Genomic DNA, 12,574 nt, shown 5'->3' with positions numbered 1-12,574 from the left:
TAAAATACTGTATGCAAATTAGGCATTATGTCAAAAATTATATATATTTCCCAGAAAATAGGGAACTTTTACAGGGGTACTCCATGATCATTTACTCAACATCATATCGTTCCAAACCTATGATTTTTTTCTGTAAAACAAAAGAAGAAATGTCTGTTGTTTTTTTTTTATCCATACAATGGAAGTAAATGTGCTCCAGTTTAGTTTGGGACCGAACAAAATCTTATTTTGTGTTCTGCAGAAGAAAAAATGCACACAAGTTTGGAACAACATGAAGGTGAGTAAATGATTTTATTGGGGCGGAGTTTCTGTTTAATGGGCTCAACATCTCTAATCTAATTTTGTTTAATAACTGACAGACCATTTTTCAAGACATTTCTTAAACTATATAATAAAACAGTAAAAATGATTAAAAAACATACAGTAGTGGCCAAATGTGATATCTAGAGGGGATTTGTGTTTAATTAGCCTACAAGTTTGATTAAACAATCAAAATATGAGAGAAATACTTTATATTTTTATGAGGGAAGAACAAAACACGAAAGGTACTTATCGGACTAAGTTATTTGGCATAAAAAGTGGGGTAAACTAAAGGCTACTGTTTTTTTGTTTTTTTTAATATGCTACATTTTTTATAGAAAAACAAAGTTCACAAGAAACAGCATACATTGCCTCCAATATAACTGGTTAATAATATTTAAATTTAATAGTTTTGCATGTTCATAATTTCTTTGTATGACAAAGTATTACATTTTTTCAATACCCAAACAAAATCTTCAATTATGCGTTGTCCATAGTACCACTCATGCCTATATTTATCTGCAGCTTTCAACAATTCAGTAACTCTTTGTTCAATTTATAACTTATTTTCAGGTCACTGCTAGTCATGTCGGTCAAAACTTCCTCACTAGACCGGTTTCACATTTCCAGGGTTCTCAGAAACTGAAGTCATCATATGTAAACTTATATAGTCCACAATGTTAATAATTGCAGAAATGCATCTTAACAGTCTGTGAAAAGGCTCCATCAGCAAGCAGAGCTCAAGATACGTCCGCCATCTGGTGTTCATTCAGGGCAATTGCATTAGGCCTAGTATATTCATCACATTCAGCACTAACAAAAACAATCAATAGAACAATCTTTTATTGCAATTACAGATTAACAATTCTAAACCCTTTCATTGCAACATTATCATCATTATTTTTAGAATGACAACACGCAACAATATATGCAATAAGTGCACAGAATAAATATTACCATTTGATTACCAATTGAGAACTTTGTATTATATGAGCATTGATCATTTCCCCTCCCTATTTTATAAAAAAACTAAAACAAGACTGACCTTTTCTGGAGGGGGAACAAGAGAGCACACTCAAATTAAGGATGTAAGCATGAAGAATCTGGTCAAAAGTTCGAATCAAACACAATTGTTGTCAAGTTTTAAGTGGAATCTCAAATCCTAAAATTTCTGGATTAGAATGGCAGAAGCGGCGCCTCCTCCATTACAGATTCCGGCCAGTCCATACTGTCCCGATTTCAGATTATGCACCATGTGTCCTACGATTCTCGCCCCTGACATTCTAGAAAATCGCAAAACCGGCACATTAATTATCACACAAATCTAATTCCAGTATGTCAATGTAGTGAACAGTGATGCATGAGAAGGACGTTGATTGTATTACCCAATTGGATGTCCGAGGGAAACTGCTCCTCCGTTGATATTGACTTTGTCGGGGTCGATGTCTAACATCTTGATGTTGGCCAGCACCACAACACTGAAGGCCTCATTGATCTCCCACATGGCAATGTCTTCTTTCTTCAAACCGGCCGCCTTCAGGATCTGCACAACATAATAGATGTTACTACGCTGAATGACTTCAAAAACACTTCTGCTTAGCAATTAAAGGTGGGGTAAGTGCTATCTGATAACCGTTGTTGATATTTCAAATCACCACAACAAACACGCCCCTACCCCCAAAAGGGTCTTGCTCCTATTTAGATAGCGCCGCCCCACACATACGTAAACCCAGAGGCATCAACAGCTATGGCAGAATCTCTGTGTATCTAATCCAGGTCGAATATTCAATGAAAAAGTCATCCCTTCAATCACAAAAACACAAACTGTTCCTGTGAACAACTCGATAGTACACGAGCAAGACAGTCCAACTAACGAACATATTACAATTATGACAAGATTAGAGTTACAGCAATCACAAAAACACACACAAACCGTTCTCATGAACAACTCGATAGTACACAAGCACACAGTCCAGCTAACGACATATTACAATTATGACAAGATTAGAGTCATAGCGATCATAAAAATCACAAACCATTCTCATGAACAACTCTATAGCACGAGCCGACAGTCCAACTAATGACATATTACAATTATGACAAGATTAGAGATAGCGATCAAAATGTTCTCATGAACAACTCTATAGAACACAAGCACGACAGTCCAGCTAACAACATATTACAATTATGACTGGATAAGGGTTATATAGATCATGAAAAGAGGAAACAAACATATATTAGGAGTATAGTATCTTACTTGTCGGAGACATTGTGTGAGCTGATGCGTGAAGCACACAGTGAGGAGATTTAGATGCTCCATACAGTGTGGAAATTAACGGGTCTTTATCATCGCTGAAGTGAGCCACAATACGATCGCAAGTGGACTAACAAGTGAACATGACACACGAGCATAGTCAAGCAGCATATATTAGGCTAGTTGTCGGCTAATGTCCGTCATGTGTGACTCGTGTGTTTGGAATAATGACGTACACAGAGCGAGAGCGAGCGCTCTTCTCACCATCAATAGTAGACACGCCCCTTACCTGCTGATTGGCTACAATGGTAAAAAAAAACCGTTCTAATACGGTTTTGAAATAACACTTATCCCAATTATATTAGCTCACCTTAGGGATTGCAAAGGCTGGAGCAATGGGGAAGTCGATGGGGGCGACAGCGGCATCAGCAAAAGCTGTGAATTAACATAAAATGGTGGTCAAAATGTGTAGAAAAAGCCAGAAAAAAGCATTTTCTTACAAAATTGGGCATATGCATAACTATTAGTAGCAATGCAACCAACTTAAAGGGCTAGTTCACCCAAAAATGAAAATTCTGTCAATAATTACTTACCCTAATGTCATTCGACACCCGTAAGACCTCCGTTCATCTTCGGAACACACATTAAGATATTTTTGTTGAAATCCGATGGCTCAGAAAGGCCTTCATTGACACCTATGTCATTTCCTCTCTCAAGACCCATAAAGGCACTAAAGACGGCGTTAAAAAGTCCATCTCACTACAGTGGTTCTACAATAATTTTATGAAGTGAAGAGAATACTTTCTGTGCACACAAAACAAAACGACTTATATAGTGATGGGCCGATTTCAAAACAAAGTTTCGACTGGCTATGAATCCGTGTATCGTCTCATGATTTGGATCACGTGTCAAACTGAAATCACGTGACATTGGTGATCCGATTTATGAATCGATAAACTGATCACTATAAGTCGTTATTTCACTTCTTTTTGTGCACAAAAAATATTCTCGTCGCTTCATAAAATTATTGTAGAATCACTGTAGTGAGATGGGCTTTGTAACAACGTCTTTAGTGCCTTTATGGGTCTTGAGAGAGGAAATGACGTTGGTGTCAATGAAGGCCTTTCTGAGCCATCGGATTTCAACAAAAATATCTTCATTTGTGTTTTGAAAATGAACGGAGGTCTTACGGTTGTCAAATTACATTAGGGTAAGTAATTATTGACAGAATTTTTATTTTTGGGTGAACCGACCGTTTAACTATATTTTTTCAACAGTATGAAAGTGTATTGTTACTATTCCATACCAACTTTACATTCATAATTGTACATTTTTAAAAGTAAATACCAAGGTGTTGATATACACCTATACAACAATTTATAGATCAACATGACGGTTCATGCTAGGTGATGAGTTCAATGTTACAATGATGAGTTGAATCAATGTAACAACTAACGTTCCATTAATGTATCCACTAAGCATTCAGACGTCCAGGTGCAGTCTAAAAGTAGCAACCTCTTTCATCTGTCTCTGACTCCGGTTCAAACATGTAAGGCTGCACTCCACAACTGGTTATTTCTGACATTTTGGCTGAGTGAGATTAGTTTTGTTGTTGATGTTGTATCCGAAGCTCGTGTAAAGGAGTCACTGGAATGGGGGCGGGGAGCAGTAGCTCATTTGCATTTAAAGGGACACACACAAAACCCATGTTTTTTTGCGCACACCCAAATAGGGGGAATTTGATAGGCTACAATAAATTGTCTGGTGGGTATTTTGAGCTAAAACTTCAGAGATTTAGAAGATCTTCAGAGATCTAAAGTATAAGATAATATACTTTAAATTATTTTAAAATTACATGTATTTTAATATCTTAGAATATTCAGGGGAGTTTTGTCTTTATGCTTGTAAATTTTGTGTTCTTTCCTGCAAACACTTAACCTGAAGTTAACATACTCAATTCTAGTCAGAATATCTAGTCAAATGTTGTGGGCGGGGCTAAGTTTGGCTGGCATGCAGGCTAGCAAACTATTTTTAGATATAAAAAATATGTTTTTTTATTTGCACTTTTTACTTTGACTGTTGATTATTTAAATGTTTTACATTAAATTATAAATTGCCTTCAAAATGGTAGTTGTTCAAGAAAGAATTCAGGTAGATACAAATAAAATAGGATTCATATTAAACTATGTTATTCCCTCAACTAAAACAAGTTAATACATACCTCTCTCGTCTCAGTGCGTGCACTTAATCGCTCTGACACGTGGTGACATTCTGATACCATTTAACTTAGCCCAATAAGCTCAGTTCATCCACTATGGCAGGGGTTTTCAAACTTTATGATGCCAGGGACCCCCACATATGATGAACCTTTATGAGGGACCCCCTTTCTAAAATCCTTTTTTCATGTTAGAAAAAATATTATTAGATAAATAGTTAGTGTGACCTTATAAATACAACATATAGTTTCCCAACTTAAACTGACTATATTTCTTGTTAGATGTATAAACCCAAAGAAGAACATTTTCAATTAAAAATGATTTGTGTAAGTAACTTTCACAATAAATGTATGCAAGCAGCTCACTTAAGAATACTGCCTTACAACCCCAGTAAGCAAAACAAAGGAGACTAGTGAGAAAAACTCACTAAAGATAAGACACAAACATATACAATTATAGAAAGTACAGCAAGAAAGGAGATAAATATTTAGAAATAAAAGAGTTACAGTAGACTTTATACATTTTGTCTTTGTCTTTTTATTTTCTGAAATTTTCTGGGGACCACTTAGAACCTTCTGGAGGACCCCTGGGGGTCCCCGGACCACAGTTTGAAAACCGCTGCACTATGGTACCAAACAGAGATCAAGTTAGAAGCGACCAAACACCTCCACGTTTTCCCTATTTAAATACAGTTACACGAATAGTTGAATTACCTAATATGGTGACAAAATAAAACGTGGCACTTTTCTTAGTGGGTTAAAATGGAACTATAATGTATGGCGAAATAGCACTTTTGAGAGTATTTCGACTCGGCGCAGTAAAAAGTAACGCCTGAAAAATCCTTCCCCCTAGGATGACCACCTGCTAATAAGCCCAAGGGGGGACAAGGGGTATGTTTCTGAGGGACAATGTAGGACACTACCTGGCGTGGCGGTGCCCCCACCCCCCGGGCAGACTCACTGATAGTGGTTTGCCCATTTCTAGCACATTACATGATATTAATAATGCCCTATTCCCCTCAACATATGTATTTGCTGATGTATGCTCTTGAATAGGCCAACCAATGTGTATTTTTTTCTAAATAAAGATTTAATATTTTGAACATTCAATGAATAGACAAATGCACTCCGACTTAAGATTTACTTTAGCTATTTAATTTTATTTATTTTTCATTACAATTTATCCACTATCCAAATTGTAGTTGCTCAACACCACAGGAACCCTCCTCCTACTGACAGAAATGAGAGAGTGAGGGGGAGATGTGAGGGAGGATTGTATCAACTCGTCTTAGTTAAGGGAATAACAGTTTAATTTGAAAACGTGGTGGAGTATCCATTTAAAAACCTTCCTACATAAATTGTTATCCTAATCATCGCAATATTTGTCATCACAATAGAATACACCATAAAATGATTTAAACAGGTGTGTATTGCCTCACCAACAATCTTTGCAAGCGGTGTGACGTTGAGCCTCTTTGCTGCATCTGCTGTCATGAGCACGAGAGCAGCCGCTCCATCATTCAGAGTACTAGCGTTGGCTGCAGTCACGGTGCCTGCAAACACAAAGGTCTGCTTGTCTTTTTAAATGAAAACACTTCTTTATTCTCCTCAAAGTATAGAGTACTTTTTAAGAACTACTATACTTGCAAATTATATACTAAGGTGCAAACAGAATAATGTTAATTTCTTAGAAAAAATGTAATTATGTGAATTATAGAGTGATTTTTGGCCTACAATATGTACGTTTATAATTCTATTGTCTCTGAAATATGGCTTAAGTGTACTGTTGAATGTACTGGCAAGTATTCCTGGTTAACTAAAATATATTTGCAACTACACATTTGTAATGATGGAGTTGCAATTTAGTACATTTAAAAGATATTAACTTTAAATCTAATATAATTTAACACACAACAGTTAAAATTACAATCAAGTACTTCACATGTGCTTCAATGTTACGTCAAAAAACATCAAAATAAAACAAAAAAAGACAGTGATTGAAAATGTACAGCATAACTTTTAATTAAACAATATTACATTCTGCACTTTTCAAAAACAACCAAGAAAGTGTACTCTCTTTAAGTAGACTTAAGTGGCCTTTACTTTTATTTCAGGAATACTTTATCATCTGCAAGCATTTTTTTAAAATATACTTTTAAGATTTGAAGAACACTTGCATTTTTGTAAAGTTATGCAGACTTTTTCACAAGGGCTAATGAAGTGATAATCTTGTACCGTTCTCTTTCTGGAACACAGTCTTCAGTTTGGGGACTTTGCTGAAGTCAACCTTCTTATACTCTTCATCTTCCTTCACAACAATGTCTGGTTTTCCTGAGCAGCGAGAGTGCATATTTTAATCACAATCATGGTGCATTTTATTTATGCAGCACATATATACATACAATCAATCAATCAACTTTATTTATATAGCGCTTCTACAATCACAATTGTGTCAAAGCAGCTTCACAGTGTCAAACAGAACATTATTGTGACGCAATGAGACCTAAAATAACAAATGGGACACTCTGCAGTCTCGTGGACTTAACGGACACGTGCACGCAGCGGCCATTGTAAGTCCATAAGACCGAGAGTGTACATGAAGTGTGCCATTTGGGACAGGGCCGCAATCATTTGCAAACAGGTAATTGAATCTTTGATTCAACCGATTCTTCCAAACACTGAATCATTCAGTAACGCACACTGTTGCTGTGAGATATCGTTATGGTTCTGCTGTTTGGAACCTTGTTGCTTGGAATCTTTGTTTGGATCTATTTTCGCAGATGAAATTGAACAAAACACTCAATATTGCATCTAGAATGTAAGTGGCAATGTTAATTAATTGTTTATGGAGCAACTGGTATTCAGGAAAATTCTCTTTAAACACAATATCGTGTATCGTCTTGTGAAGTAAGTGTATCGACACACCCCTACATATTTTTAGCTCATAATAGTGAATTCTTTGTGAATGATAAGGAATTGAACTGCTAGAGCAGTGAAACCAACCTCTCTGAGGGATGCTTACAGGAACCACTTCCTTGGCCAGGATGCCAGACTCCCACGCTGATTTGCTGCGGCTGTAGGAGTTGATGGCAAATGCGTCCTGCTCTTCCCTGGAGATGCTGCTGTTCTTGGCTGTGTTTTCAGCACAGTTTCCCTAAACATAGGGAAATATGGAGGCGTTTTACACAATCACGTCCTCTCCAGTGTTCTATGTACAATACATTGGTTGTCTAATGTTTCCACACAACTTTATTCACTCAATACTTATTATCAGGCTAAGCTATTATGCAATCAGTCTTACTGGTTAATAATAAATGTACATGCCATGTGGAATTTGTTGTAGACGTCCGTCAAACCATCCTTAACAATTAGATCGTCTATCTTCACTCCACCATAAGGGGGCGCTTCTCTGGCCATGACATATGGAACCTGAGACATGCTTTCCATTCCACCAGCAACCATCACATCCTGGAAGACATCATGTAGATTTACTAATTTTGCTCCATTAGCCTGCTAAAAGCTCAATCCTTTACATACAGCACTTCAAAATCTTTTGTAACGTGTCCTCCGCACTACCTGATGGCCACACATGAGACTCTGAGCAGCCATCATGATGGACTTCATCCCAGAGGCACACACTTTATTGATGGTAGTTGCCTCCGTGGACAGAGGGAGACCTGCATGAGGAAGACAACAAACATCACACAATGCTCAGCGAAACCAACACTAACAACAAAACTTCTCTTTGAGAAGCTGCGTTTGTAAATTCCCCCCAGGTAAAGCACAAACTTCTAAAGAAGAAAACTAATTGCAGACCTGCACCCAGAACAGCTTGTCTGGCTGGTGCTTGTCCTTCTCCTGCTTGCAACACATTGCCCATGTAGACTTCCTTCACCTCCTCCAAAGGGATTCCTGTAGATGACATGCAAACCTCCTAACATGAGGCCTTTTGACAGATAGAATAAGACTAATTAAAATGTAGATTTAACTAAACTTATTTCATGAATATAACTACATTAAATAACAAAATATCAAACTAAGTGGCATTTATTACACAGGCAAATAAAACACCTTTCTGATTTAAAGGTTGTTATTCGATTTGGTTGTTATAAAGGTTGTACGACTTTAAAAGGAGTCTCTTATGCTCATCAATACTGAGTTTATGTAGCCTAGAAATCTAGACACACCCTAGCGGCAGCAAATCTAATCTGCCGTGAGTGTCGTCTAGAAACTCTCAATACACTTCTGAGCTGTAAAAGACAAACTCTGGTCGGGCCAATCACATCGCGCATAGAGTCGGTGGGCAGGACTTAACTAGTAAACACAGAAGCTGGCGAACGGCGGTCTTTCGAATCAGCTTTGGCTGCGACTCTGGAAGACTTGGAGTTAAGCTTTTCTCTGAGAAAAGAACAAAGAACGGCACTGAAGTCATTCTTAAAAAGGAAAGATGTGTTCAGAGTTTTGCCGACCGGATACAGCGAAAGTTTAATCTATCAACGAGCTCTGCTTCACCTTCGTTGCTCTGGTTGGTTGTAGCGCTATCCTATCACGTGAAGAGAGAGTTTGAAAGACAACCGTTTATCCCGCCCCTCGGATTGAGCCCTGCCAATGGTGAGTTTCCAGACCAAACATCTTGATGTGGGTCTGGCTTGTCAGGATAGCGCTTATGTGATCAGAAATATAGAAAAACTGTTGTGAAATACTATTATGATTCCAAATAACCATTTTCTATTTGAGTGTATTTTAAAATTTAATTCCTGTGATGAAGAGCTGAATTTTCAGCATCATTATCCAGTTTCTAGTGTCATAATTATCCTTCAGACATCATTACTTATTATCATTATCAATTTTGAAAACAACTGCTTAATATTTTTATGGAAACAATTTTTTTTTCAGGTCTCTTAATGAATACAAAGTTTAAAAAACAATATGTATTTAGAATAGAAATATTTTATAGCATTATACATGTCTTTAAAGTCACTTTTGATCAATTTTATGCGTACTGGCTAAATAAAAGTATTCTTCTATTTACTCTAAACCCAAACTTAAAAAAAAAATGTTTTTAATAATTATAAAATGCAATATTATATAAAATCATTAAATTAATTATATTAAATAATGATATCCTTAAAATAAAATTGTATGTATATGTATATATATATATATATATATATATATATATATATATATAGCCATCTATATGTTGTAGATGGCTATTGCTGCGCGTTTAGCTAGAATGCCATACAAAACCAACCCATTGGGCCACTGAATCCGCATTAACGACAACAGTTGGGGCAACAGCCTTAGTCCTAATGGGTTGATATCTTCGCTATCAAAATCCAGTGTTCTGTATTTTGCGTACGTGAGTTTTTGTTGGAGATGGCTATAAAAAAATAAATAAAAAAATAAATAAAATTGTGTACTGTGCTAATTAATTGAGATTTCTTACAGCTCTTACAGGTTGTTGGCCTTGTTTGTTTCGTTGCTTCTATTGCCCTCCTCTTTTTTGTAAGTCGCTTTGGATAAAAGCGTCTGCTAAATGATTGATTAAATGTATATAATATTTATATATATATCAAAAAGTAAATCGTTATACCCAAAAATTCCCCATACAGTGAACTACCAGTAAAATTGATTTTAAAAAAAACGTGGGCCCAAAATTATTCAGACACTTTGACCTGACCATGTTTTGCTTTAAGTGTTTTTTTTCTTTAATTGGTAATGTGACCTTTTACACTAAAGACTAAACTAAATGAAGCATTGCTTAAGTCATTGGTTGACCTAAATTGGCATTATACCAAATAAACTGTGATAATGTGGGGTGTCTGAATACAATTTGGTTTGACTATATAAATCATTATATTTCATTTTATTATATATAAAACAATAATCACATTAAAAACATAAATTCCTCCTAAGATTATCAGGGGCCATTTGCATAAACTGCTAAGTCATACAAGTTAGTCATCAAATTTTTTTTTTCAATTTGTAATTTTGCTTTTGGTTCAGGAGGAACTGTAAAAGACGACTGCTGTTTGTGTACAGCGCCAAGTGACTGTATCAACAACAGTGCACAGAGGTATAGAAGCACATACATTGAGGTAGGTAGGATATCATATCATTGCATTCGGACCGAATGCAACAATTGGATGAACATTTTTTGGTTCTGCAACTTCCACAGAATATATATGCATGTTTCATTATTAAGACTACTTCTGTATTTTTTTTCATTAAGACTATGTAAACAGAGTTTTAAGCAGTACAACAAAGACTGTTTATAAAACACATTGCCTACCCTACTTTTAACACAATGGTTATGTTTATGCAACTGGTCTCAGATTTCTACCTGCTTTCTCGATGGCTCCTTTAATAGCAATGGAACCGAGTTTGGTGGCAGGTACTGTTGAAAGGCTTCCTTTAAAAGACCCGATCGGGGTCCTGACAGCACTGACGATGACAACTTCCTGTTCAGAGACAAATGCAAAAGGAATATCATATTAACTGAATGCACACCTGACAGAAGCAGTTCTGGGTCCAATCCCATAACATTTTACTCACATTTAGAGATGGTCGTGTGCTGTAGGTCCTGCTCAGATATTTATGTGCCTGCTAAGACAGATTCATAAAATGGGAAACCGCTGACATAATATCTGGTTATAGCATTTATATCAACAAGGATGAACTACAGTTTATGAAGTGGAGCGCAATGTTTTAAAAGGTAAATAATGAAACAGGCCTGCAGTCAAAATGCTGCATGTGCCGTAAGTCTCGAGACAAAGTTCGGCTATCAATATCTATTCACTTGGTTCAAACTCACCAGATGTCTGCACAGGTGTGTGCGTGTACTGTAAAGAGCACTGGATGTCATAATTGCGATGGAAAACTGCATACACAGAAGAGCAAATTTCACCTTCAAAACCTCCGAATGAGTGGAGTGAACGTTTACGTTTGCAGTGACCAGCCAATCACAGTAAGAGGTGTGTCTGCGTCACATGGGGCATGGCGACGGCCCGGAGCATTGTGGGTAGTGTAGTTTATGTGAATAACATGAAAAGTCTTTAAAAATCTCATTTAAAATACTCGTACAAAGTTCTAAGAAATGTAATTGTTGTCTCTATTTTGGTTTAATACATCTTTTAAATATTTGTATAGTTTTTTTTTGTGGAATAGCAAAAGTTTTCTTGGATTAATGCGACCTTCGGCAATGTTATACTTCCCTCTTCTGATGTCGTGATTACAAGCTTATTATATTAAAATTCTGATTTGAGAGGGCGTTCATGTCCCATCTTTTAACTAGGAAAATAGTATATTCTATAGGCTAATTCTGTTACTATAATTTGCCTAAATACTATAATTTGACCTAAAATGTGTCTTTTAATAAAAGGTTTAAATATTTGATTTTGACACGCTCACACTCTCGCTCAGTACCTTAAAGGTACATATTAGTACCTTTTTGGTTTTGTACCTTAGTACCTTAGAAAATTAAATCTGCATCTCCATGAAGTTAGTCAGCAGCAGGAAGCATTAAGAGCTCTAAAACTCCCTGGTATGCAGCTGTGTTGACCTTGGACCTCAGAAAACACAGTGGATCAACACCAGCAGATGACATGGCACCCCAAACCATCAATGACTGTGGAAACTTCACACTGGACCTCAAGCAACATGGATTGTGTACCTCTACTCTCTTCCTCCAGACTCTGGGACCCTGATTTCCAAAGGAAATGCTAAATTTACTTTCATCAGTCCTTTTTGTCTTGAGACCAGACACTTCTGACGCTGTCTGTTGTTCAAGAGTGGCTTGACAC

At 36.6% G+C, this 12,574-nt stretch overlaps 1 protein-coding gene across 2 annotated transcripts; it reads right to left on the bottom strand.

The window, feature by feature from the left end:
• Window positions 1-680: 680 nt before the first annotated feature.
• acat1 (acetyl-CoA acetyltransferase 1) lies at window positions 681-11,741 on the bottom strand. 2 transcript variants are annotated; one of them, XM_067432480.1, is made up of 12 exons: window positions 11,587-11,741; window positions 11,328-11,378; window positions 11,116-11,233; window positions 8,586-8,681; window positions 8,346-8,446; window positions 8,094-8,237; window positions 7,773-7,923; window positions 7,005-7,100; window positions 6,209-6,322; window positions 2,925-2,989; window positions 1,686-1,843; window positions 681-1,583 (listed from the first exon to the last, which is right to left on the bottom strand). In XM_067432480.1, the coding sequence occupies exons 1-12, from the start codon at window positions 11,656-11,658 to the stop codon at window positions 1,463-1,465; spliced, it is 1,287 nt and encodes a 428-aa protein (XP_067288581.1). In that variant the 5' UTR covers window positions 11,659-11,741; the 3' UTR covers window positions 681-1,462. The 2 variants fall into 2 exon arrangements, with proteins under 2 accessions (XP_067288581.1, XP_067288582.1); XM_067432481.1 differs by having other exon boundaries at window positions 11,328-11,375; window positions 11,587-11,727.
• Between the last annotated feature and the right edge of the window lie 833 nt (window positions 11,742-12,574).

This window comes from Pseudorasbora parva, chromosome 23, assembly GCF_024679245.1.
Source record: "Pseudorasbora parva isolate DD20220531a chromosome 23, ASM2467924v1, whole genome shotgun sequence".
NCBI lineage: Eukaryota > Metazoa > Chordata > Actinopteri > Cypriniformes > Gobionidae > Pseudorasbora > Pseudorasbora parva.
The sequence above is the reverse complement of the archived record's forward strand: the minus strand, read 5'-3'. Positions and strand labels throughout refer to the sequence as shown.

Excerpts from the sequence above, each read along its gene's own strand:
- acat1 (XM_067432480.1), bottom strand. The coding sequence starts at position 11,658 with ATGCAGTTTTCCATCGCAATTATGACATCCAGTGCTCTTTACAGTACA. Across the intron at positions 8,238-8,345 it reads GTCTCATGTGTGGCCATCAG|GATGTGATGGTTGCTGGTGG; the intron begins GTAGTGCGGAGG and ends GATGTCTTCCAG. Across the intron at positions 2,990-6,208 it reads ACCGCTTGCAAAGATTGTTG|CTTTTGCTGATGCCGCTGTC; the intron begins GTGAGGCAATAC and ends GTTAATTCACAG.